General features: G+C 39.0%; 1 protein-coding gene across 7 annotated transcripts in view; it reads right to left on the bottom strand.

The window, feature by feature from the left end:
- Positions 1–2,527: 2,527 nt before the first annotated feature.
- Znf624 (zinc finger protein 624) overlaps positions 2,528–27,823 on the bottom strand; it is a 42,344-nt gene continuing 17,048 nt past the window's right edge. For 4 of the 7 annotated variants that reach the window (XM_040269579.2, XM_040269580.2, XM_078042919.1 and 1 more), the window contains exon 6: positions 19,810–26,659. In XM_040269579.2, coding sequence (XP_040125513.1) covers positions 24,456–26,659 — 2,204 coding nt within the window. In that variant the 3' untranslated portion in view covers positions 19,810–24,455. Of the gene's footprint in view, positions 3,278–3,515; positions 3,671–3,835; positions 4,992–5,297; positions 7,488–19,809; positions 26,660–27,823 lie in introns of those variants that run through there. The other 3 variants (XR_005726530.2, XR_013436343.1, XR_013436344.1) reach the window with 3 other exon arrangements.

Genomic DNA, 27,823 nt, shown 5'->3' with positions numbered 1-27,823 from the left:
TTGGGGGCCCACTCATGTGATGTGAGCCCCTTGTCTTATCTCCCAATATCACGTGTAGACCCCACAATTCCTGGTCTCTAATTTAATCTCTCACCCCCTCCCTTTCTACTTCCCAACTGGGAACCTTTCTCTCTGGAGATCTTGTGGGATGTGCTCTGGGGCTGCACACCTGTTGTGGAGAGCTGTTTTGTATTGAGCAGTTCAGAACCAGGTTTTGCACGCTTGGAACTGGCAAGCACTGTGCTGGGTTAGCAGCTGCCAGGGAGTGGGGCAGTTGGGGACTAAAGTACCTTGAAATTCTTTCTTTCTTTTTTTTTTTTAAAGAGAGAGGGAGAGAGAATTTTTTAATATTTATTTTTTAGTATTTGGCGGACACAACATCTTTGTATGTGGTGCTGAGGATCGAACCCAGGCCGCACGCATGCCAGGCGAGTGTGCTACCGTTTGAGCCACATCCCCAGCCCCCCTTGAAATTGTTTCTAAGCCCCAGCCAGTGTTCCAAGATGGGGATTTTGCCAACTAAAGATGGCAATGAAAGTGTCCCAAGATGGAGGCGATTGCTTTCAGTGATGGGGTGTTGGGCTGGGTGAATCCGGGTAGTGGCATGGGTGGTGTGTTCAGAGATGCAGCTCTGTGGCATGTTGTGTTGTGGCTTGCAGCTGTCTCCAGACCCAGATTCAGGCTACCACATGTAGGGAACTATGGCAGTGGTTGAAGTGTCCCAAGATGGAGGCGACCAGGGGAGCCCCATGTTGGTAGATGGGGGTCCACTTGGGATTGGCAGCTGGAGTTCCCACACATGGGAAGTGGCAGGGTATCCTGCGTGGGAGCAGCAGCTGGGATTCCTGCACAGGTGGGCAGCCTGTGTCCTACATGAGTGCTGATTTCGGTGATCCTGCTTGGGCGCCCGGAGGTCCTGCATGGCCGAGTGGCTGGGAGTCCTGCACAGGAGCAGCTGTTGGGGGTCCTCTAATCACTCAGGGAGAAACAATATTCCTACAGAGTGACAGAGAATGCAGCCACCCTCTAGTCCATCATCATCTCCCTCTGAGAGCCCACCAAGGGATCCAGGATCCTGCATGGGATGCCTTGTAGGTGTTTTACTTTTTAAGTCTGGTGCAAATAGGAATCCTTTCTTAATTTCCATTCAGATTTGTTCAGTGCTTGTATATAGAAGAGACCATTGATTTCTATGTGTTGATCAGGTCTTCTGCAACTTTGCTGCCTTCATGTGCTAGCTTTGGTAGTGTTTTGGATTTTTTGTAATTTTCTGTTTGTAGGATCATATCTGCTAATAGAGGCTTACTTCATTTCTGATCTGCATTCCTCCTCTCATCCTCCTCCTTGCCTGGTTGCTCTGGCCAGCACAGAACAGTGTTGAGGGACGGTGGCATCCTTGTGTTGTTCTTGCTCTTCAGGGACAGTTTTTAGTTTTCCAACTTCTGGGTTCCTGTTAGCCCAACTACAGGTTTTCCTAGTCACCCTTTGTAAGAGTGAGGAAATTTCCTTCTCTTTGTGTTGGGAGTTATTAATAATGAGACATTAGTTTCTTAAAGGCCTTGTTGTCCTTTTTAATAAACTGTGGTGTATTTTATTCTGACTGGTGCTGATTTCTAAAGCAAGGACCTGAATCACAGTCAGTGGGTGATGCTGGAGGAAGAACTGACATTATTGTGGTGTGGAGCCCTTACCTCTTATTAATGTGGAAGGTACCACTGTTATGCTATTGAATTATTTATTAACTGGGCACATACAAAAGGCCAGGGGGTTATGGTGTGGCCACGTAAGTCTCACATGAGTTGGTGCTTTGGGTTAAATGTTTACTTTGGCTTACAAACTGAAAAAAAATGCTATTGATCATTTATCAAAAGATTGGTAACTGCTCAATTAGTTAAATAATGTGCAGCTCTCTGTTGGTGACAATATAGGAAATTGTTGTACAAGTAATGTAGGATACAAACTTGATAAAAATTTCAAAACATACATCAGAGGCCTGAGGTGTAGCTTAGGTGCAGAGCATATGTTTAGTATGCAGAAGGCCCTGGGTTCCCCTCCCACCAACACACACCCACCCAGACCCACACATATTCACCTCGCAGAAATCAGATTTTCTCCCTTCATAAAACCAACGCACTTGCTGCCTGTTAGTTTAAAGGAAACTAGAATGAGCACCTGTGAGCGAGAGCTCCATTTGAGAGAGCCATGTGGCTGAGAACCTTGGAAGCCTCCACAGGGCTTTCTCTAGCCTTTCTTCTCCACATAGGCTGAGAGGTTGTCACCAGCCTGAGAATTGTCCATTCTTGTCCTCTTGTTCTCACTGTGGTGAGAATGTGTTTCCCAGTGCTTTATTACTTTATTGGCTTGTTGTTGAAATAACCATAAATGATTTCTCTGGGTACTCTTTTGTTTAGCACTTGGTTGAGATTTACCTGCTCAATAATATGGGGCTGGATATTATTATTTTTCACTGTTGTATGATCTTCCCTGGTATACCTGTTACACACCTGATTTAGCTACTCTCCAGTCATTGAATATAGAGGATTTTTTATTTCCAAATAATACTGTATTGATCAAGATGATCATAGGTTTGAGGGCAGCCCTAGCAACTCAGGGAGATCCTAAGCAACTGACCAAGAACCTGTCTCAAAAGTCAAAAGAAAAAGGACCAGGAATGTAGCTCAGTGGTAAAGTGCCCCTGGATTCAACATCCCATACTAAAACAATAGAAATAAAAAATAATCAAGTTAGACCCATGTGGCATTTACCCTACTAAGGAAACTGCATCAGTCCATTCCAACATTATGTAGCCAGAGAGCAATGAGACTGCACTGATTTGAAAAAATGCAGACAAGGATTATCACAGGGCTAGAATGATAAAGGGTTGCTGGGGACTAGGGGGAGTGGGGAGAGGGAGTTTTATGGGTACCAGATTCAGGAAAATGTTCTGGAACTACATAATGATGATAAGTGCAGAGTTTTGAATGTACTTAATGCCAATAAACTGGATCATTTAAAAATGAATGAAATATTCAATTTTAAAAGAAAATAGTTTTAACAAAATTATAAACATATAAAATAAAAAGAAGGAAAAAATGACAAGGGAGGGAAGGGGCAGCTCTGGGGTAGGAGCTCAGTGGGTGTTGCTGGAGAGGGTCTACCAGGAGCTTCTGGGCTGGAGGTGCCATTGCAGGTATTTCTGGTTCCAGCTCTCTCTCAGGTGGTGGAGGTGGTGGAACTTGAGCAGGAGTCTCCACAAGCACCAGAGGTGGCCCTGTAGCTGCAAGAGGAGTAAAGGTCACCAACTATCCCTTTTCCTTCCAGGGACAATACTTCCCACTGCCTTTCACAGAGCTTCACACACAAACCCACCCATTGGGAGTGTTCCCAGAAGACATGCAGACAACGACAGCTCTGCTTCTGTGTCTGACCTGCCTCTGTTTCTGGAAGATCTGCTCTTCATGTCCAGCCTTATCCCATCCCCACATGCTCACACTCCCCACCCCAGACCTCTTCACCTCCAACCTCTTCCTCCATGGGCTCTGGGTTTTCTATCAAGGCCGGGACCTGGTGGCCTTCATCCTCCATTTGGGAGCCTGTCACATTGACTTGGCTGTGAATATTACCAGGTCGATTTTGAAGTGAGTGCACATCAAGAAGTGAGGAGATCACCCTAGAAGAAAGTGGGTCAGCAGCATGAGAGGCCTGGCCTTTTCTAAAATGAAGCCACTTTTCTTGGGACTCCACTGTTCAGAGAAGCAGGCTGGGGCTGAGGGAAGTGCAGGGCCAGTTCCAGGACTCCCATTTATGTGACTCTGTCACCCTGGGCAGGGCTCACCTTGCCAATATTAGGTCCAGCTTCTGTTGGGTGGAGGAACTTGAGATGGTGGACATAGAAGAGGGGTAGTCATCTAGGAAGGCTGGCTCTAGGGTTTCCACCAGGCTCTCCAATGAGTTTGCCTGGAACACACATACAATGCTGGTATTATCCACCTCTGCAGCCACCTTCACCAGAAGTGTCTGGGGATAGTATTCAATGCAAAATACAAAGCCCTAAGAGGCTTGTTCCAAAGGAGGAAAGAAGAGCTCCAGCACAACAATGGCAGAGTTCAAAGAGTAATTGCAGAGGGAATAGTTTGAAACATAGCAGCTTCCAGCCAGTTTGTTAGCAGACTAGATGTGGTAGCTCTGTGCATTAGGAACATTATCCCAGGAATCTCACCAGCACATCACCTTCTGGAGATGGGAAAATAGGCTCATCCCAGATAAGTGGGTTCTTATGTGAGGACACCCAGGACATCATTCTCTGTAGTGCTGTTGAAATGGCTCCACGAAGGAATGAGGTCCAAATCCCACAGTCCTGAAAGGCTGAATAGCTGTGGAACCTGGGTCCCTTTGGTAGATGGTGAGGCTCTGCGGGATCCAACTCCTGCTTTCACAGTCTAGGGTGTGTTCATTGAGATAGCAAGTGAAATAGAAATGGGTTAAGTGGCACGAGTCCCCTGACATTTGGGTAAATGCAGCCCTACTGATCCTTATGACGTGTAAGACTTGGTGAGTCTGGCCACCTGGACACCTGGGTCCAGAAGTTATAATCAGCTGAATGGTGGAATGCAAAATCATCAGAGGAAGGGAAGTGAAAAAGTGTCAGTGCTGCTGTTGTGATGTTGGCAGTAATCTGGGGACAGTGAACTTGCATGAGGCCAAGGCCAAGGCCAAGACTGGCAGAAAGGGTGGGGATGGGTAAAGAGTTGGTGCTCAGAATCCTTATGGTTCAGGACTCTGTCCCTCCACTTTCCAGCCCTACAAGGAAGGTGGTCAGGGTGGTGTCTGGGCAGTGTCCCCATCTGCTCCTCTCTAGACCCTGGCTGTGGAGTCCCCTCTGCTCCCACACTCACCTTGAGGCTGAACTCATTCCCATGAGTTCTTGGCTCTGGCTCTTCCACCACTGATTTGGAGCTGAAGCCCCTTCTCCAGTTCTCCTCAGTGAGAACCTGTGGAGAGCAGGTAAACAGAGCCTGGTAGCTGGCAGGGAGTCTTAGGTCCTACTTGGCCTCTGTTCAGGCTGTTTCTGGCCCTTGTGTCCTTCTTCTACCAAACCTCATACAGACCCTGTGTCCCAGAGTTCTAGCCTATGAGGACAGAAGATGACATTGAGGGCTCAGAACGAACCCTGAACACTCCCAAACCCCACTTCCAGCCCTGTCCTGGGGAGGACCATGACAATATTCCATCACCTGATCCTGCCTCAGCTCCCTGTTCCCCCAAACTCAGTATGAAGGCATTGCAAGGTTACTCACAGTGGTAGATTGTGTTCAGTTGGCCTGGGCTGTCAGGTTTGGACCATGGTTGTCTCTTGGCACATGGGCAACAGTGATAGGAGTGGGAGTTCAACCAGTATCCCATTCTTTGTAACAGGTTCTGCCTGTGGGGAATCCTGGGGCTGGGGCCTGAGGAAGGGGCCATTTAGTCAGAGAGGGAGCTCTGGCTGTGGGGCCTCCTAGAGCCTTGGCCTCTAGATAAGAAGCAGAACATAATTCTTGGTCAAAGGAGGAGGCTGTTGCTAGAATGTGGGTGCCTGATTACAGGGTTCCAATTTCTGTTTGGAAGGAAAGACAGGAAGTCAAGGGGGTCCCTCACCTGACCCCTCCTCCAGATAAAATAATATCTGCCTCTAGGCTACTGTTGGCTCTCCTCCAGCCCCATGCTATTTCCATATGTGTCCACAGAAACCCCAACACTGTCCTCCACATCTCTTGACAGGCTGGGGTGCAGCCAGGGTTCCTGCTCTGAGGAGAGAGACCTGGGACAGGACCCAGGTCCTCCTTCTGTCCTCTCATGTGACCTTGGACAAATCATCAGGTCTCTCAAGGCTTCCCCAATCTCCCTCTGCATGATGGGGTCATCCTAGCATCTTCTTCCTAGTGATGTCACAGGCACATGTGTGATAGCACTTAGAAAACTGGCTGCCACATGTGTGTAATGCACAGAAGTGAGATAAAATACAGAAACAAATGTAATATCGTATCTAATAGACCTAAAAACAGGCTTAGCCTTCTGTCTTGTGACTTTGGAAATGCCATTTTCCTTCTTGGCCTTCTTTCCCCACCTGCATGGTGAGAGGGTTGAAATGCAATTAATGCAGGTATCCTCATCTCCCTAGGCCTTCAGTTGCTTCCCATGATCTTCAGATTCAGATCTCTGTGCCCCAGCCAGGCCTGTGTGCTGGACCTCCTGCTTAGCAGCTCCCAGCTTTCCTCACCCTGGGGTGCACATCTGAGCAGTCACCTCCCCTTCAGTGTCACCTGCATTTAGTGTCTCCCTTGTGATGTCAAACAATGACAGATGTTCATGTGGTATCACCTCCATGATTGACTTATGAAATTACTGCGGCTAACATCTTGCTCTCTCCTTTTTTGTTTCTCTCTTCTTTATGTGTTGTTTCCTTTCTCCTCTCTCCCTGGGATCTCAGGCTCTGGGGATGTGGCTGCTGTCTTCTCTGGCTCCCTAAGGAGAGGCTCATGAGTCTTGGGACAGACAGGGCAACAGATGAGGACAAATGAGGCCTTCCTTGTCCTAGGTGAGTCCTGCCAGTAACTCTGTGACTCAGCTTGGAAGCACACCTTGCCATAACAGCCTCAGCTAAGAAGGTGACCCCAGTCCCATGAGAGATATGACAGAAACCCTGGCTGAGACCACCTGCATTTCTGATTCAAAAAACCATGAGACCACAAATGTTTGTTGTAACATCTGTTCCATTTGTGGTAACTCTTCAAATAGTGTTGGTCTTAATCACCAGCAGGATCCATCCCTCTCCTTCTCTCCTCCTGGGCTCCCTTCAGCCTCAGTGGCTGCCCTCCTACCTCCTCTCTGGACAACTCACTTCTGCCTTTGAATCTATCAATAGTTGATTTTCCCTCCTTATGCAGGGCTGGGTTCCACTTGGCATCAGCTTTAAGCATTGAGTCACCTCAGTGAAACCTCTCTGATGGCCTTGTGTAGTGACTGCAGTGTTCCCTCAGAGCTCCAGTGTTTATTTTGTTATAACACTTGGTCTTTTCTTCCAATCATATTACTCTAGTGCTTATCCTTCTATTTCTCCAGATTTGAGCTCTCAGATGGCAGGGACCATATTGGTCTCTTGCTTTGCAGTTCCCAGGCCTAACTCAGCTCATGGAACAAGGTAAGCATTTGGGACATAGTGGTAGAATAAATGAGAGGATCTGGGAAGCTCTTGAAGCAGATTCCAGTCAATGAGCAGCTCAGATAGTAGAGATGGTGCTCCTAATAGGAGGTGCAGTACTGTGTGGTGGCAGGAAAATGGCCAAAGGCCCTCTGAAGGCTCTTCCTGGCTGCAGGTGCTCCAGCAGAGCACAGTGGGCTCAGTCTCTCTCTGGTGGCCAGTGCTCACCCTGCACTCATGGAAGAAAAAGCATCACAGGAAACAGGCCTTTGCTTGAGTGACTTCTAGTCCTCAGTTTACCAGGTACCTGGGAATAAAAAAAATACAGGGCCTGAAAGATCCAGGGGGCATTAGACAGATCTTCTCTTACCCCTCTTGGTTACAACAACCCTGGAGTCCCTTGACCTCCCAAATTCTTTTCACCATAGCCAAGGCAAGGTCTCTGGCTCCAGTTCCACATGAGGCACTGAGGCTCCAAAAAAAGTGGTCTTCTTCCCCTTTGAGGATGAATGGTTTATAATCCACCATTCTTCCATACCCCACATCTGTCTTCCTCTCTCCTGTCAGCTCTGAAGTCCCTCCAGGTGACAGAAAGGTTTTTTCCAAGGACTAGAACACAGTGTCACACTAGCAGAACTGAGGCAAGTGAACATGCAGGACCCCTGTGATGACCAACTCCAAGTTCCAAAATATGTAGAAAAGGAGATAGGCCTTCTATCCTGTATTCCTCCTCCAGGGGGCTTGTCCTAGTCAAAGATGCTGGCAGACATAGGGCCCCAGGTCATGTCCTCCCTTTGCTTTCTTTAATGGATTTTTTTTGGGGGGAGGCTATGCTGGGGGATCTAACCCAGGGCCTCACTCATGCCAGGAAGCTCTGTACCACTGAGCTACATCCAGAGCCACCCTCTTTGCTCTTTTTGGGATGGCCCAAAGTAAGCAGATCCCTGACCACCTCAGGGACAACCCAAGACTGAAACCCTGGCATTCTCTCCCCCTTCCACGCTCTGCTGATTGTGGTACATGGAAGTGGCCTACTCCTGTTCCATGAAAGAGCTGTCTCCAATCTCATCCTCCTTTTCCGTGTCACTTCTCAGGGTCCACATCTTCTCTGATCTATACCCTGGTGCCCACATATGGTGTCAAGAATGTGTACCAATGTGTGTGTATGTGTGTGTGTACCTGTTGGGATGCTGAGAAGAAATGGTCTCACATGGCAAAGATAGGCAAAGTTCCCAGGATCTTGGTAGTTCTCCTTCCAAAGGAAATCTCCTGCTAGTTGACTGAGTCCTGACTTAGCAAGTCAAGACCCAGTCTTCTATGGAGTCTGTCCTAGTCTTGTGCCCTGGGCCAGTCCACGCCTGTCACTGGGCCTTGGTTTCCCAAATGTCCTACTAAATTTTAGAGAGGAACTAACACACAGGCCTTTGCGGTAGATGCTGTATAGTTCCCCAGGTTGGTTAGGGTGGAAAAGGTGGTGCTTCAGGGTCCCATGTTACTGCCTTCCCAGGAGGGATGCAGGTGCACCCGGTCCTTGTTTTCATAGCTCATGTGTGCTGCAGTTGGCATGTTCATGGAAACAGAGCCACTTAGCACTTTCCCAGGGTTCCATCATTCCTGAAGTATGATACCCTATGTCTCCCATTTCTCCACTGTCAGAAAGTATCATCAGTCTCATTTAGCCATATGGACATGGGGGAGGGGGTGGATCACTAAAGCAAATGTGAGGTTCTCTGACTATTAGAAGTGGGCTCCAATGGGAGTCAGGCAAATCACAAGATCCTCAGAAGCATGCTTGACATCACCATGTTCAGAAAGGAATATATATGTTCTAGAAGAGGGAAGGGTCTAGCTTGAGTTCCCACAGTGATTCAAGGAGAAACTGGGGAGGGAGGGAGAGAATATCTTCTTTCTGCTATGGAAGAAATGGGAGTGGGGCTTCATGCTGACCCAGACTGTGCCCACTCACCTCACTGTCTGCCCCAGCTTCTCTGGAGCTGGTTTTCATCCCTGAGACTGTCCCTGGCCCCAGATGCTACATAGAGTTTGAGGGGGAAAGAGGAAAGAATGTTGCATAGCTGTGTTGGTTCCATGACAGCTGCTCCCCAAGTCCCCACATTCTTTCTGCTCATTTCTCATCAGCTTGAGCTGTAGCCACAATTAGCTACAAGAGAGGTGAGCAATGACAAACTTTTAGTTTGATGAGTTGCTTGCCCTATAAACCAAGTCTTTGTTTTGAAGAAATAGACAAAGTTAAACCATGTTTTCAAGAACAGACTTGTTCCTTCCTAAGCTCCAAGATTAAGTGGAGAAAGTGGAGTCTTTTGTGGGTGTTAGGCACTGATTTGTTACCAAACCAGGCCTGTCATGCCTTCTCACAGTATGCCTATCCTAGAGACAATTTTTCAAAAGAGAACTTTTTGATGGAAAAATACTTTGAAGATATTTTGCTATGCAGTGTTTGAACCAGGACACTTGAAAAGGCATAAATAGTGATTGCTAAGTTAATCTTTAAGAGTTAGAATCTATATTAAGTATATTGTAATGTGGACAAGATATCAAGTCATTTATGTCAAATATAACTGATAAAAATACTTTCATTAAACTAAAAATAAGTGTAGATAAATGAAATTGGCATATCATGTGATATATTTTTTTAAATTTTTTGGTTGTTGGTATTGAAGTCAGGAGTGCTTTACCACTGAACCATATCCTAAGCTCTTTATTTTTTATTTATGAGGCAGCACCTCACTATTGCAGTTCTTGCTTCAAACTTGCAATTTTTCTGCCTTAGCCTCCTGAGTTGCTGGGATTTAGGTGTGTCCCACAGTGCCCCACTAATTATTTTAAATCCATAGAATTAAAAATGTGTTATTGAAGTCTGTTCTCAAAAATATTTCCTAAAAAAAAAGTTAAAATGTTGGCATAATCCTGCTTTCATTGTATTGAGTACAGATTTAAAAATATTTTGAGGGATCACAGGTTTGGGGGCAAGAACAGCAGGATCCAAAGGTAAAACTGATAGGGCCAAATTCCTTCTGTATTTTTGGTGTGCCAGGGAGATGCCTTTGTAAGTTAGTCCTATGATCAGGTTTTAAAGCATACGTCTTCATTACATCATGCCAAATCACCCCAAAACTCATATCATTTCAGTAGCCTCATGCTGTACTTTGTGTCTACTTGTCATTACTGGTTGGTACTCAGGTTGGGGGGCAACTCTGTTCCCTTAGGCATTCATGAGCCCAGAGTTCTTCCATCTCATGCCTTCACCAATCCCCACCCTGGATCTCAGCCCCAGTCTGCATCCCTCAGCAGGAGGGAAGGAACTTGGAGAAACTCACATGAGGGGAATGTATGGGCCTGCTCTACAGGTGGCTCCTCTCAGTCCCACTTCTCTTCCATTGGCCAGAACTGGTCATGTGCCCACACATAACACAAGGAAGCTGGGCAGCATGATGCAGGTGTGTGGCCACAGAAAAAGAGCCTGGACATTTGTGGATAAGTAGGGAACAGGGAAGAATTAATCTGTACTAAGAGCAGAGGGCTCATTCTGCAGTGTCCTGAGGTCAAAAGATGAATATAGATATGATGTGAGGATCCTACAATCTAATAAAGGAAAGAATAAAGAGAGTGTTCTCTGGAAGTCTGAGGGATTATCCTAGATTGGGAAATTGCCTGGAGATGACAGAAATTGAGCTCCATTTTCATAGTAAACCAGATTTGAATACTACAGGGAGATGGCAGCAGGAAGCATGGAAGCATGTGATTTGTGCACAAGATATATTAAGGAATAAGCAAATTTAAATTCTGTTTTCTTTTTTTTTTCTTTTGGTACTGGTAATTAAACTCAGGGAACCTAATTACAGAGCCACATCCCCAGCTCTTTTCATTTTTTAATTATGAGAAAGGGTCATTGCTAAGTTATGTAGGGCCATGCTAGGTTGCTGAGGCTGGCCTTGAATCAAAAGCTGAAAGGCATGGAAAAATGCTCATAATGGATTATCAGAGAAACTGAGAATATCAGATGATCCAAATTTTGTAAAACAGTCTAAATTTAGTTGAACATCTAGAGATGTGTGGGGTGATAATTTTCAAATTCTCTAAAATGATTATAATATATACAATCACAAGAATTCCATCAACATGTTCTGATGTGGTGTACTGTTCTTTATACCAGCCATAAATACGTGTTGTGTAGACTAGGTATTCTCCACACTTTGTCATCCAGGCCTTGCTGTTCATGTGAGACAGAGTCCTAATGTCTACTTTCTGCCCTGCAATCCAGATCCTGATTCTGGTGCCCAAGAATACTACTTACAGCACTGCACTTGGGAAAAGACCCCTCTTGTTTATAATGTGAAATGATAAAACTGTTTTCCTCCAGATGAAACCACCAAAGCATTGATATTACAGAATTTGGATATGATGTTATAGCAGGCCTCTGAAAAAGTCTAAGTCTTGGCTGACAATCACCAAGCGCCATAGCTCTCATGCCATTTTCTCATGTGGCCACCAGCAGGCAGTGCATGACTGCTTGCCTCCATTGCAGATATTTGCAAGTTTTGCCCTCTACAAAACATGTGTAATAATGATAATTTGTCTAATAAACATTCACTTGCTTATATTCTTCATTAGGATTTGGAAGCTGACAACTCCCTACAAGAAACAAAAATAAGGCTATCCACTAGCTGGAAGAGGTATATCTGGACACATGAAGAGGAGAAAAATGATGGATCTACCCCACATCTCTGTTTGGATTTCCCTCCCTCCTCCTTCCATCATGTACAAGCATTCATGTAGAAAACATCTTGTGACAGTTAGATGTGATGTACCATGGATCTCTTTAGTCGTACTGTTCCTTTTGTGATGGGAATCTTGATGGGAAGTAATGTGCTACACAGAGACAGAATGTAACTGAAATGATGAGGTCCCACTACAGGTCATCAGCAATAGGGCTCAGCCAGCTTTGTCAAATTGTAGATCCCATGGTTAGCTTGGTTGAGATCTGGCACACACTGTCTACTATCCCCAAAGTACTAAAGTTTTCTTTTCCCTGGGTAAAACTCTTTATATTGTAAAAGAACATCAAATCCGAATGAAATTGGTGATAAGCATTTGAGGGAGAGAGAAGATAATGATTTTAGTCACCTGCACACAACAATTTATCATTCTACATTATATTATAACCCTTGGGTGTCCCACCCCAGACAGTGACCTCAGAGCAGAGTCTATGTCATAGTTCCAATTCTATCTCAAACAGTAGTTGCCAAATACTGAAGAATGAATACATTTACTCGAGACCCAAGGTCTGACAGGTCAGAGAGTATTATTTGAATTGGTTAGTGAAACTATTCTGTAGGATACTTTAATGGTGGATATATGTTTATTTTACATTTGTCTAAACCCATATAATATATAATACTTTGTGCAAAACCATATTATATATAGTACTAAGATTGAGTCTTAGTGTAAACTATCAATTGCAATGTATACATCAAATTTTGTTGATAATCGGGGAGATTGTATTTGTGTAGAGTAGGAGGTGTGTGGAAAATCTCTGTCTTCTGCTCAGTTTTGCCATAAAACCAAAAATGTTCTAAAAAATAAAGTCTATTTTTTAAAAGTCCTTATGGGGCAACTAAGAGAGATAATAAGATGCAGAAACATCATAAGGAAACTAAAATTAGAGTGACCAAATTATAATCATAAAGAACAGAACTGAAGTTGCAAAAAACATACTCCCAGACAGTGGACAAACTGAGAAGAGGCCCTTCAATGCAGAGAAAAGATGTAACAGAAGAAACTATGTGAAAGGAGGTTACGGATGCATAGTAGGGAGAAACACAATTGTTCATCTGTTTAGTGATAAATATGCATCACATACAAGGGTGTCATTCCTGCAAGAACTCTACAACAAAAGAAACAGAAGCCATACTAAGAAATACACTAGAGAACTTTTCTAAACTGGCTAAATCAAAACTATACTTTTATCATTATTTTGATTTCCTCTATTCGTAGTCTTATAGTTTCTGTTCTCCTTTATAGCTTTAAGAGTGTGAGCAGAGGTGGGGTTGTGGCTCAGTGGTAGAGGACTTGCCTGGCATGTGTGAGGCACTGGGTTCAATTCTCAGCACTGCATATAATAAATGGATAAAATAAAGGTTCATAAACATCTAAAAAATATTTTAAAACAAAGTGTGAGCAGTGCAATTTAGTGTGGACTTTTTTAATCATGCCAACTTTAGATTAAAAACAAGTCATTGAGAGGTTGAGGTGGGGTTCAGTGATAGAGCCCTAGTCTATCATGTGCAAAGTCCTGGGCTGGATTCCTGGCACAGAAAAATAAATAAATAAATAAGCAAACAAACAAACAAATAAAATTTCATTGTACCTTGGTTTTCTGTTGTGAAAAGAAATTGCTTATTTGATATATTTAAAAATATTTATGTTGTCTTCTGTGAACTACTTTTGCCCTTTTCTTATTTTCTATTTTCCTGTTGGTGGTTTTGATTTGCTTTCAAAACTGCTCTTTTGGTGACTTAGCAAGATACATGGGGAAGTGGGTGGGGGTCACAGAGTCAGAATTTTCGATGGAGGTGATCAGGGTGAAAATCCATACCCATATGCTAATTAAATCATTCTTTTTATATTTGAAAATGATACTGCTTTGCTCTTGAAAAAGCTTCCATGTTCAAATCTCCTAGTGCACCATTTGGGAAAATGGGTAACTATGACTTCGACATGATTTGAACACACAACCTTATGATCTGGAGTCAGTTCGCTACAAAGCCACAAAGTCACCAGAGCAAGAGAATTTCAATCTTTTAATACAGGTTCTTTCCTCCTGTGCTTCTCAGTAGCTTCCTCATGCAATTTCTTTGCTTTTTCTATAAATGTTAACTCAATAAGAAAGGGTGTGAAGGGATGCGGTGGAAAGTCGGGTTGTGCAGAACCGAGGAGAGGCCACAGAGCGCAGCTGGATGCCCAGGTGTCAGGGCCCATGCTGGCCGAGGGTGCAGTGACTCTGACGGGTTTCAGGCTGGGGGACCAAGGTCAAGCAGGCAGAGCGGGCTAGACCTCTACTGTGTGAAGATGCCCAGTTCATGTGCTGCGCAGAGCTGGGGACCTAGGGACCTGGGACTTCATCTCACTCTGGATGAAGCCAGATGGCTTGACATGGAAAGTCACTTTGAAATGCGCAAGGCTGGTCAGCTCCAAGAAGCGAGGATTAAGAGAACCCTGGTGTTCCCATGAGTTCGTGATCCCACCAAAATTATGAAAATGGTAAAAACCACTGAGGGTACACTGAAGAAGTAACTTTGTAACTTAGCATAAAAATAGAATGTTCTGCATTCTACATAAATACGTTCTGCATAGTTGGCACAGTTTTGCTGGTTTTGTTTGCCAGCTTGTCCTGGAAATCACTTCATATCAGCTCAGTTTTTTCACATCTACATAGTACTCCATGGTATAGCTTATTCAATTACTTCCCTATAGTTTTGCTTAATACTTTTTCAAGATTAATTCACACTGTCATATGCACAAACACGTCATCTCCTTTTTCTGAATAATATTCAATTGTAGGAAATAGCACATTTTATTGATTCTTTCTCTAGCTGACAGGCATTTGGATTGTTTCCACTTGGAGATGTTATGAATAATACCTTCATAAACATTCCAGTACATGTAGATAATCCTAAAAAATTTGTATAAAAAATTTCCCTTACCTCTTTGACTCCTAAGTTGCTTATGATAAAAATAAGAGAAACTCCATTAAAGGAAGGAAGGGAGGAAGGGAGGGAGGAAGGAAGGAAGGAAGGAAGGAAGGAAGGAAGGAAGGAAGGAAGGAAGGGAGGGAGGGAGGGAGGGAGGGAGGGAGGGAGGGAGGGAGGGAGGGAGGGAGGGAGGGAGGGAGGAAGGGAAGGAGAGAGGGAGGGAGGGAAAAGAAAAGAAAAAGATAAAGCATAGGTTTCATCAGCAATCCAATACTGCAAAAACAAATTACAGGTGTCACAAACCCTGCCAAGCCAGAGGGGACAGTAAAGACTTTGGAGTTTCTATTGAGATTCCAGAATAACTAGGTTTTAGAGCAAGGATAAAACTGAATATCAAGAATGAATAAGTGGGACGGTATCAAACTAAAAAGCTTCTTCACAGCAAAGGAAACAATCAAGAATGTGAACAAGGAGCCTACAGAATGGGAGAAAATCTTTACCATAAGCACCTCAGATGGAACATTAGTCTCCAGGATATACAAAGAACTCAAAAAACTTAACACCCGAAATATATACATACATACATACACACACACACACACACACACACACACACACACACACACACACACACACACCAATCAATAAATGGGCAAAGAAACTGAATCAGCACTTCAGAGAAGAAGAAATATGAATTGTCAAAAATATCTGAAAAAAATGTTCAACATCTCTAGCAATTAGAGAAATGCAGATTAAAATTACACTGAGATTCTATCTCATTCCAATCAGAATGGAAATTATTGAGAATATAAGTAGTAATAAATATTGGCAAGGATGTGGGGGAAAAGTTTCACTCATATATTGCTAGTAAGCAGCATGGAGTTTCCTCAGAACACTTGGAATGAAACCACCATTTGATCCAGTTATCCTACTCCCTGGCTTATACCTAAAGGAGGACTTAAAATCAGCATATCACAGTGGTGCAGCCACATTAATGTTTATAGCAACTCAACTGACAATGAAATGGATGGAACTGAAGAATATCATCCTAAATAAAATAAGCCAATCTCAAACAATCAAAGTATGAATGTTCTCTCTGATATGTTGATGCTAATCCACATCAAGAGAGGGTGGGGAGGGTAGAAGAGAAATACATTGGATCAGACACTGAGGGAGTGGGGCGGTGGGAATAGGAAAGGAGTGGAATGAATCAGGTGTAACTTTCCTATCCTTCTATATGAACATATGACCAGTGTTAACTCCACATCATGCACAACCACAAGAACAGGATCCTAATTAGAATATGTTATGCTCCATGTATGTATACATCAAAATATACAGTACTGACATGTGTATCTAAAAATAAAAAATAAAATAAATAAGAATATAGATTGGAAAAACACTATTAATCAATTTAATATTTACAGAACATTACATCTAAATGCTGAATTTTTGAGTGAAAATTCTTATTTCCACATTATTATCAAAAGACTGAAGAGCACTAACCAAAATCAACAAGAGGGTGGGCCATAAGTTAAGCCTAAACAAATTTCTAATGATTGAAATAATACACTGGAATTAAACTAGATTTCAATTTATACTTGGTAAATAAGAAATCCTACAAATGTTTTGAAATTAACCAACATACTTCTAAATAAGCAAAGATCTGATAAAACTGTGGCAGTGGAGTTTAGAAAATATTTTTAACTGAATGAAAAAATATAACATGTCAAAATCTATAAGCAGAAAAAATAGCTCAAAATGGATTGTAAGCCTATAAATAAATTTTAAAACTATAAAATTTTTAGAATAAATTATAAATTTAAAAATGTAGGTAAATATTTCTTACCTAGGCCCCTAAGGATATGACCTATAAAAAAGAAGTGATAAATTGATATCTATTAAAAATTTAAAAGTCTGCTCTTTATAAATGCCACAAAGAAAATTAAAAGGAAAACTAAAGACAGAGTATTTACAACATAAATACATGTTAGAGGATTTCTATCTAAACTATTAAGAATATTTACAACTCAACAATACTAATTACCCCATTCATTTTTTCCTTTATTCCTCCACACACATCATTTTGACTTAGAGATCAATGAAAACAAAAGTTGCACTAGTAAGGAAATAATATATTAATAAAAATTGAAAGGTAATGTTTTTGTGTGTGCATTCAAAAAATATAAAACATTAAATTCTGAATCACTAAACCTCTATAATACACAGACAGAAAAAATTACTTTAGTTATTAATGCCTGTGACTAAGCATCATTGCCCACTGCAAGTGGACCAAAAGTTTCTCTAGTGGGCATTAACTGGACATCTTCATCTTCCATACAGGTAGCACAGCCCCAGACTGCTTCTGTGGGCAGTAGGCCATACACTCTTTCAGTTATTCCAGTACAGGTTTGATGAAACCATTTATGAGGAGAGGCCTCACATAAGATGGCATCCTGATCATCAGCCACTTTGTACAAATTCCACAAGGATACAGTGGGTTGAAGATGAATGCTCATGACAGTTTAGATGGAGACAGTACTTATTGCAGTTTTTGGTGGTACAAGCATCTACTGCTCTCTAGGTATCCTGGCTTGTTCTGGGTCCCATTTACAAGGCTGTTATTTGTAGCTTAAGTGCTACTCAAATGGCTGTTTTCTTGACTTACTGAATTGTTTTAACATTTTTGAATTCAATGTTACTCTAAGTCACTATATCCTCCATATTCAAGTGAGTGGGATGAACAGGCGAATTTTGATTGGTGATTTGGGTTCCTCCTTGACTAAAGTCTTGTTTTGGGAGGTGGTGCTTTTGCCTGACCAAAAGTATTTGGGGATAAAACATGTACTTAACAAAAGAGAGAGAAATGACCATCAATTACATGAAAAATATTGAAAGCCATCATCAGGGAAATGCAAATTGAAGCCACTGTGAAGCACTACTATACAAATTAGGAAAGTTAAAAATTCCAAGATGATGATACCATTAGTGGTCAAGGCTAGGAGTGATTGGAAATTTTATATTTTGCTGCTGGTTTGCAAAATGGTATAGACACTTACACAAGTTGGCAGTGTCTTATAAAAGTTATACATACCATTTACTCTATGACCCAGCAGTTCAAAACCTACAAATTTATGCAATATAAATGAAAACATCTACACAAAAATTTGTACATGAATGTTCATATCAGATTTATTCATAATAGCCCCAAACTGAAAACATCTGAAATTTCTACAATGGGTGAATAAATTGTGGTGCTTTAATGTGATGGGATGTTACTTAGCAATAAAAGAGAATGAAATACTGACATACACTGCAAGAATTAATCTCAAAACTGGTGAATGAAATGGTAGAATCAGAAAAATAAAACCTGTATAATTCCATTTATGTGAAAGCCTAGGGGAAAAAATTCTAATCTATATTGAAAAGAGTCAGGTCTATGGTTTCTTGGAGACACAAGTGGCAGAATTATCTGGGAAAAGATTGGAAATAGTTGTGGGTAATAAATGTTCATTGTTTTGGTTTTGTTTATACAGGTGTATAAATTTTCCCAAACCACCAAAATGTGAAGTTAAGATGCGTACAACTTATCGTGTATGTCTTAATAAAGGGGATAAGAACAACTGAGCTCAGCTAAATATGTACTTATGAAGATATATACAATGTTAAACATAAATCTGAGCAAAAAATAAATGTTGAAATCAATTATCTACACTTTCATCCCAAGAAGCTACAAACAGAACAATGAATCATATCTAAATAGTATAAAATGAAAGAACATAAATTAATAAAAAAAACTTACTATATAATTGTTCTGAGATGATTTGAAAAGATTAGTAAAATATTAAATGCCTATAAAACCTAAACACACAAAAAGAAAGTACATAAATATTACCAATATGAGGACTGAAAAGGGGAATATTACTTTGAATCATACAGATACTAAAACTTTAATAAGAAAATATCATAAACTATTTAAAGCCAAAAATTATATTATTTGATAAAATATGGACAAATTACAAACTGGCAAAAAAAATTACATAGGGATAGAATATTTTAATAGTCCTATATAGTAAAAATAATTAGATTTATAACTTAAATATTTTCACAAAGAAAACTCCTAGCTCATTTATATCAACTATAATACCAATAATATTAATCTTATATAATCTTTTACAGAGAACCAAAACCAAATAAAACAAGAAAGAAAACATAAAAAATTAAATAAATCTAAATTCATTTTATGAGTCCATTATAATCTCTGGTAAACAAACTCTGGTAAAGCTATTACATGATAGGAAACAGTACTGAAACATCCCATGGTACCCCACAGAGTTGTACAAATTTTATGCCTCAGTTAAATTTAAAAATTTTTTAAACCAAAAAGGGAAACATATAAGACCACATGGACAGACACAAAACCCTATATAAAAGTACAAAATTGGGGGCTAGGGTTGTGGCTCAATGGTTGAGTGTTCACCTAGCCTGTGCACGGCCCTGGATTCGATCCCCCAGCACTACCCAAAAATAAATAAAATAAAGGTACAAAAAAAGCATAAAATTTGACAAATCTTATTCAAAAGTATATAAAAAAGATAACACATAATGCCTGAATGGAATCTAATTCAAGAATGTGAAGTTGCTTTACTAATCCCAAAAGAAGTTCATATAACTGGTCACGGTAGTGTATATTTGTTAATCCCAGCCACTTGGGTGACTAAGGCAGAAGGATTCAAACTTTGAGGCCAGCCTCAGCTATGTCAAGAAAACTTGTTTTCAAAAAGGGTTGGAGTTATAGCTTAATGTTAGAGTGCCCCTGGGTTTAATCCCAATAGCACAAAAAAAAATAAATTCATATAGACAAATTTTAAGGATATTATACTAAGTGAAATAAGCCTAATCACAAAAAGACAAACACTGTATGATTCTCCTTATATTAGGAAACAAAAAAGTATTCATATTTGTAAAGACAGATAGTAGAATGGTGGTTTCCAGGGGCTGGGAAGTGGAGTAGAGAATGGTGAATTGTTGTTTAATGGGTGGTGAGCTTTGGTTTTACAAGATGAAAAGAGTTCTGGGCATGGATGGTAGTAATGGATACACAACAATTTGGATATCATTAACACCAGTGAATTGTATATAAATTAATGGTTAAGGTATCAAATTTTAATGTTATTGCATCTCACTACAATTTAAGGAAATAAAAAAATCAAATTCATGTAATTCAATCACATTAACAGAAGAGAAGAATCATTCCCAGAGTTACAAAACAGCATTTAATGAAATTCAACATCTGTCCATGATAATAAACCTCAGAAAACTAGGATTTAAAGACACTTCCTTAATATAATAGACATTATCTAAAATTTACCTCATATCACACTGATGAAAAAATATTTAGTTTTTCTTTAGATTTGGAGAAAAAGGCAAAGATGTCTATCTACTCTTTCTACTTCTGGAGATCCTACATACTAGCCAGTACAATAAAAAAATGGTATAAAGATTATAAAGGATTAAGCTTTTTTTCTATGTATACATATGATACCTGTGATAATGTAAAAACTGAAACATAGAAAGTCCAAAAGAGTGAACAAACTATTATAATTAAGAAATTAATTTAGCAAGGTAACTGGTTATACAGCTGCCTTTTTAAAAACATGTACATATATACACATACACGCAGAATATATTTGTTATGTATATTGCAGCAACAATCAAAAATGAAATTTTAAAAATAGCATTTAAAATATCAAAAACATCAATTCCAACTGACCCAAAAAATCTACAACTGAAAATATAGCAAAACTTCTGAAACTGAAAAAAATGAAAACATTCTACATAACAAAAAAATTAATGATAGTAAAATATCTACAATAAATGAAATTTAAGCATGCCCATAAGATGAAAGTGTCAAAATTGTTACTTATACAATACTAATTAAAATCCCAGGTTGTTGTTGGTGGGATGATTTGTTTAAAAATAATTCATAAATTGATTATGAAAATGCCAATGACCTAGAATAGTAGTCATTATTTTGAACAAGAAGAAAAAATCAGAAAACATATACTACCAGTTTTCATTAAGAATTTATATTGGTACAATGCTAAACAAAATAAAACACTGGAACAGGATAGCTTAGAAGACCATCAAATATATGATGGTTTATCATACATGTTCCACTACAACTCAAGTGAAGAAGGAAAGATGTGTTTTCAATGAAAATGATGTTAAACAAATTTTATATTTATATATAAAAATGTCAATTTGTTTTCAACTCACATGTACATAAAAATTATTTATTATGGATCACAAATATTAAAGTGAAAAGTAAAATAGTAGATATGTGAAGAAAATGTAGGACAAGCTAGGACAAGATTTCTCAAACTGGGCATAAAAGAGCACTTACAATTTAAAAAAAAGAAAAATTACTCGTAATCAAAATAAAAACTTCTATTCTTTCAAAGAATATCATTAAGAGAGTGAAAAGCAAGCTGTGTGGGGAGATGCTATTTGTAACACAAATATCTAAAAGATACCTTGCATCCAGAATAAAGTATCCTACAAATGAAAAGGAAGTCATAGTTACTTGGGTTAAAGAGGGCATTTATAAAACCAATAAGAGCCTAAAAGGCTCAACATTATTAGTGACTGAAGATATGTAAATTAGACCTATAATGAGATACTAGTATACACTAGAACCAGGATGTTATAGTTTGGATCTTGAATATTCCCCCATAGGGCAATATGTTAAAGGTTTGGTACTCAGGCTTTCGCTACTGGGGTCTTGGTAGGAGATCCCTAGATTAGTAAAGGAGTACCCTTGAAAGCGCCTACAGGACCAGGGCCTCTTCCTCTCCTTCTCCTAGCTCATGATACAAACAAGTTTGCTCCACTTAATGCTATGCTCCCTGGTCCCAGGCCCAAAGCAGCAGGGCCCATCAATCATAGACTGGAACCTTCAAATCTATGAGACAAAAAAAAAAAAAAAACCTTTTCTTTTTGTAAGTTCTCTCAGGCATTTCATTATGGGAAGAAAAAGGAACTAGCACATAAGCTTTGGCTCCTTACCACTCCACTAAAACTGCTAAGTCATGGAAATGACTATATCATCCCTATCCCCTTACCCAAAGGACACTCTTCAGTCCTTATGACATTTTAATGTGCTGACTATGCTTCTCTTGGTGAAAGGCTTTCTCCAAGTCAGGGTTGGAAGGTAGGGCTTAGGTTTGGTGAGGATTACAAGGCAGAAAGGAACAAACCAACTGAGTTAGCATCAGGCTGCATCAACTGCCTAACAGAGGGGATTACAAGTAGTTATTTCAGGGTTTGAAACTCAAACTTCTCAATGAGAAACTAGCTATATCCAAGTACATTAACTATACTTAAAAGAGGTAAGCCTCTTAGTAAATGTTAATAGATTTCACTATTAAAGCTCAATCTAAAAGGGCACTTTTAAACACAAAATGAAATTATTCATTTATAATGGGAGACAGTGATATCACTTATTAAATAAGCCTTTTCCAAATTAAATGCATACTTATCCACTGTGGGAGGAGGTATTTGATCTTTACTATTAATGAAGTATAGTTCATAATGTCCTGATCTTTCTGGATATAATGGTTCATGTTTTGTTAAGAGCTTTTCGTATTAGGGGCAAAGCCTTTGGGTTCTCATTTTAACTACAGACCTTTCCTACTATTCACAGAACTTCCAAGCACTCATTCATGGACTTGGAAGCTTGTGGCTGTTTCCTCCATCATACAAGGTTTTGAAATTGCACACAGGCCCACCTTCCAACATACTCCTTTTGCCATTATGACCTTTTGTTTGGTGCCACATTGAAAGTGAAACTACTTTCTGTAGAACAACTTTCTGAGGTTGTGGTCTTCAGATGCACAATCTAGAAACAAGTTTCAGATGTTTTTGAGACATACTTTTTATCTGGACTTTTGATTACAACCTCAAAATGAAACTGAGAGGGTGGGAGGAATGAGGTGCTGACTAAGTTCTTCAGAATGTATTTGACTTCAGAGCCCATCCCCACACCCTCAGATCCTTAAGCCCCCCCTCTCCTACAGGTTTCCCTCACAACTAAAGTAGTTCCTGGCATATATTTAAGGGTCCAATTAATCAATTTCACAAGAAAAAAAAGGTTTTTCCTTTTTATATAGATATTACATGTTCACTGCAAAGAAAATTATAGAAAATCAAATAAAAAATTGCAAACAAATGACACCTGATAGTCTACCAACTCTAGAGCAATTCTCATTAACTTTTTGGAAACCATCTCTTCATTCACTTTCTGGTGGTCACATAAATATGTCATGTTACACAGATAGTTTTATATCATACATGCTACATTTAAATTTTCTATTTTTTTCTCCATGTCCCTATTCCCGCTTCTCCTTTTCTCCCTCCTTTCAAGGTTACCAACATTGACAATCTGGTTTTTATTCTTTATGCACATATAAACACACACATCATTATACAATACATGTAGACATTACTTCAATGTAAATGAAGTCTTCTATATATACATCTGTTGCAAAGCAATTATTTAAACTAAACATTGTGAAAAATCTTGCAGTTCATATAACACATTTTAAAAATTATTCTCATACTGTTACAAAATATATATATATGTCACATATGTCCAACCATCTCCCTATTAATTGGCAGTATGCTTCTAGTTGAGGCTTCTTTTTCACCTTCTAAAATAATACTTCAACAAACATCTTTATTTGTGTTCTTATGCACTGTAGCTGCATTAGTCTCTGAGTCAGAGTCCCAAAAGTGAGAATGCTGAGTCAAAGGGAATTTTCAATAATATATATTGCTGTATTACTGGTGGAAATATAACCCCACTAGCTAAGAAAAGGTTAAATTTTGTCAAATCCATGAAGTGGAAGTTTCGTCCCAATGTGGCTTAAATATGCATCTCCCTGAGTGCTAGTTAGGATTAAATTTTTCTATAGGTTAATGGCCTTTTGGGATTGTCTTTCAATCCAGATGTTTAATTCATCTAGATTAAATGTTAAGTTAAAAAAATGTCAAAATCCTGGAAACAAATTTAGAAGATTATGTACAAAGCAGGGATTAAGGATACCCCTTTTAATTAAAAAAGTAAATTGAGAACTTAAAAAGATATATTTTTACTATAAAAATTAAAATGCTGTATCTTTCCTATGTAGAAAAGTATAATTGGTAAATTGAAAAAAAAACATTTGTACACCCATGGCAAGAAATTAATATCAAATGCATATAAAAGCACCTCTATGTTATAATAAAAGCAGACAAATCCATAAAATAGACAAATATATATAAAAAAGTATGAAATCTGCATGAAGGTTTTCATTTGTCCACTGTTTTTTTCTAGTGTGAATTTCTTTTAACTTCTAAGATTTAATATGACTAAATGCTTTTTCCACATTCATTATATTTAGAGTGTCTCTTCAGAGTATATTTTCCATGAATTTCTATTGAAGATTTTTCTACATTCATAAAATATAGTTTATAAGATTCTTATTATGGAGCTGACATCTGGATCAACAATTTATTGTTCTCTAAATTAACTGAGTTTCTCTCTGATGAATTCTTTGATGTACAGTAAGGCTTGAACTACTCCTGAAGGCTTTTCCACATTCATTACATTTATAGGGTTTTTCTCCAGTATGCATTCTCAGATGTACAGTGAAATCTGAGTTAGTTCTGAAGGCTTTTCCACATTCTTCACATTTATAAGGCCTTTCTCCAGTATGAATTCTCTGATGTAGAGTTAGCTGTGATAGAGTAATACAACCTTTACCACATTCCTTACAAGTATAGGGCTTTTCACCAGTATGTGTTCTCCAGTGCACTGTGAGGTATGAACCTCTCCTGAAGGCTTTCCCACAGACATCACATTTATAGGGCTTTTCTCCACTATGGATTTTCTGATGCTCTGTGACATGCACCATCTGGCTAAATGCTTTTCCACAACCATTGCATTTGAATGGTTTCTCTCCAGTATGTGTTCGCTGATGAGTGTTAAAGCCTGAGTTACTTGTGAAAACCTTCCCACATTCATTACATTTATAGGGTTTCTCTCCAGTGTGCCTTCTTTGATGCACAGTAAGCTGTGATGTATTAGTGAAAGCTTTCTCACATTCATTACATTTATATGGTTTTTCTCCGGTATGTGTCCTTTGATGCACAATAAGGTATGATTTTGTCCTGAAGGACTTTCCACAATCATAACATTTATAGGGTTTCACTCCTGTATGAATTTTCTGATGCTCCTTGAGATTTACCATTTTGGTGAATGCTCTGTCACAGTCAGTACATTTATATGGTTTCTCCCCAGTATGGATCCTCTGATGTACAGTTAAGTGTGATTTTATTCTGAAGGATTCCCCACATTCATTACATAGATAAGGTTTCTCTTCAGTATGAATACGCTGATGTATAATTAAAGATGAAGAACGCATGAAGGCCTTTCCACATTCATCACACTTATAAGGTTTCTCTCCTGTATGCATCCGGTGATGTACAGTAAGGCATGAATAATTAATAAATGCTTTTCCACATTCATTACATTTATAGGGTTTCTCTCCTGTATGAATTCTCTGATGTTCTGTGAAATTTGCTATGCGGTTGAATGCTTTCCCACATTCATTACATTCATAGGGTTTTTCCCCTGTATGAGTTCTGATATGTACAATAAGGCTTGAATTACTTCTATAGGCTTTCCCACATTCATTACATCTAAAGGGTTTCTCTCCAGTATGAATTCGCTGATGAACATTAAAAATTGTGGTATTTTTAAAAGATTTCCCACACTCATTGCATTTGTAAGGTTTCTCCTCAGTATGGGTCTTCTGGTGTACACTAAGATATGACTTATTCCTAAAAGCTTTCCCACAATCATTACATTTGTAGGGTTTTTCCCCATTATGAGTTTCCTGATGTCTTGCAAGTTTTGATTTGTCACTAAATGCTTTCCCACATTCACTGCATTTATAGGGCTTCTCTCCAGTTTGAATTCTCTGATGCTGATTAAGGCGGGCACACTGGCTAAAGGATTTTCCACAGACATTGCATTGATAAGGTTTCTCCTTGGTATGAATTCTTTGATGTACCATAAGTGAAGATGAAGCAATAAAAGCTTTTCCACATTCATTACATTTATAGGGTTTTTCTCCAGTGTGAATTTTTTTATGTTGACTAAGATATGAAGGCTGGCTGAACGCTTTCCCACATTCATTACATTCATAAGGTTTTTCTTTAGTGTGAATTCTCTGATGCTGAATGAGTAATGATCTATACCGAAAGGCCTTTTCACATGTACTACATTTATATGGTTTTTCTTTATTACTGGATTTTTCCCCTAAACTAAATTCTGAAGTCTGGTTTATAGTTTTGTTGCCTTTCATATCCTTGCAAATTATCTTTCCCAAATGAGTATCTGTAATCAAATCTAAATTCTCTGTGAAGTTTTCCTCATGTATTTTACATTTGCCATGGGGCTCTTCTGTGATAATTCCTGGTTCTAGAAAAAGAACAGACCCAAATCTAAAGCCTCTTTGATCAGTGGAAATTTTCTTGTGTGTTACTCTTCTTTGACTCAGATGACTCTTCTCACTATTTTGCAATTTCAATATTTTGTCATTCCATTTCCATAATCCTTCCTTTGTGGAATCCCACAGACCATTCTCTGTGAGTTTCTCTACAACAGTTTCCTGTAATAAATCTTCTTCAAAAATATCCTCTGTAAGTATAACATTCTTGTCTGCACGTTTGATTTCCATGTCCAGAGGAAAAAAGAGAAGAAACAAATAACTTCCTATTTCTTAAGTTTATGGAAAATTCACCAAACATGATAATAAAAGTGAAAGGGGCTTATAATTAATATATGGTTTTAACTGCTTTCCAATTGACCTTATTTTCTAGGAAGATAAAAGTATGGTTAAGGGAGGATATTTGTACAAAGAATCAAAGACTCACAAATTCAATGACATTTTTTTCTATTAAAAAATCACTCAAAACCCTCCTTAGATTCTAAGTCTCTCAAATACTTCTCCCTTTCTGCCTTCCGGTTAGAGCCAATTTCTTTAAAGAGCATTCTCTTTCCTTGCTTCTCATTTGCTCCAAAAATCACACATCTCTCCCCAACCACCCATTTGATTTGTTCTCATTATTGTTTTTGTTATGAGGGTTTTATCTCAAATTTCCCTGGCAAAGTGTTTTAAGTCTTAGTACATACTTTTTAATAGAAATTAATGGAAGAAGATACTAATTTACCAAAAGTTGAAAAAAAATTAGTCAAAATTAGTATTTATAGTTATTGATGTTTCAAACAGTGAAAATTATTATTCAACCAAGGATAACATTCACAAATTTATTATGGGTTCTAAGAACATTTCTAATGGTTTGTCAAAAATTCATTTTAATAATTCTTTAGGAAGTAGTCTTACAACTTGTTTTTACAGATTCAAATCATAAGAGAGGATATCCTCTGATCATAGTAGAATTAAAGATAACAAAGATTATCTTTAGAAAATCCTCAGCATAAATTTTAAAAAAACAATTTAAAATAACCCAAGGGTCAAAGATATCACAACAGAACTCACCAAATACTTCGAACTCAATAATATGAAGATGTTATATATAAAAATGTGTCATATAGTCCTTATAAACCTAAATACATCATTAGAAAAAAAATGGCTAGAATCAATGATGTAAGTATCCCATTCAAGAATTAGCAAAAATCCATAAATTAAACCTTAAGGAGATAAAAGTAATGAAATAACAAAGAACAGAAAGTAATGAAACAGAGATCAAACACAGAAGAAGGAAAATAAGAATGGTTTTTTAAAGCCACATAATACTAATAAACCCTGGAAAGACTGATAGATTAAAGATAGAAGAACACCCAAAAATTATTATCAGGAAT

Source organism: Ictidomys tridecemlineatus, chromosome 3 (assembly GCF_052094955.1).
Source record: "Ictidomys tridecemlineatus isolate mIctTri1 chromosome 3, mIctTri1.hap1, whole genome shotgun sequence".
NCBI classification, from domain to species: Eukaryota; Metazoa; Chordata; class Mammalia; order Rodentia; family Sciuridae; genus Ictidomys; species Ictidomys tridecemlineatus.
This window is presented reverse-complemented; position numbering and strand designations above follow the sequence as displayed.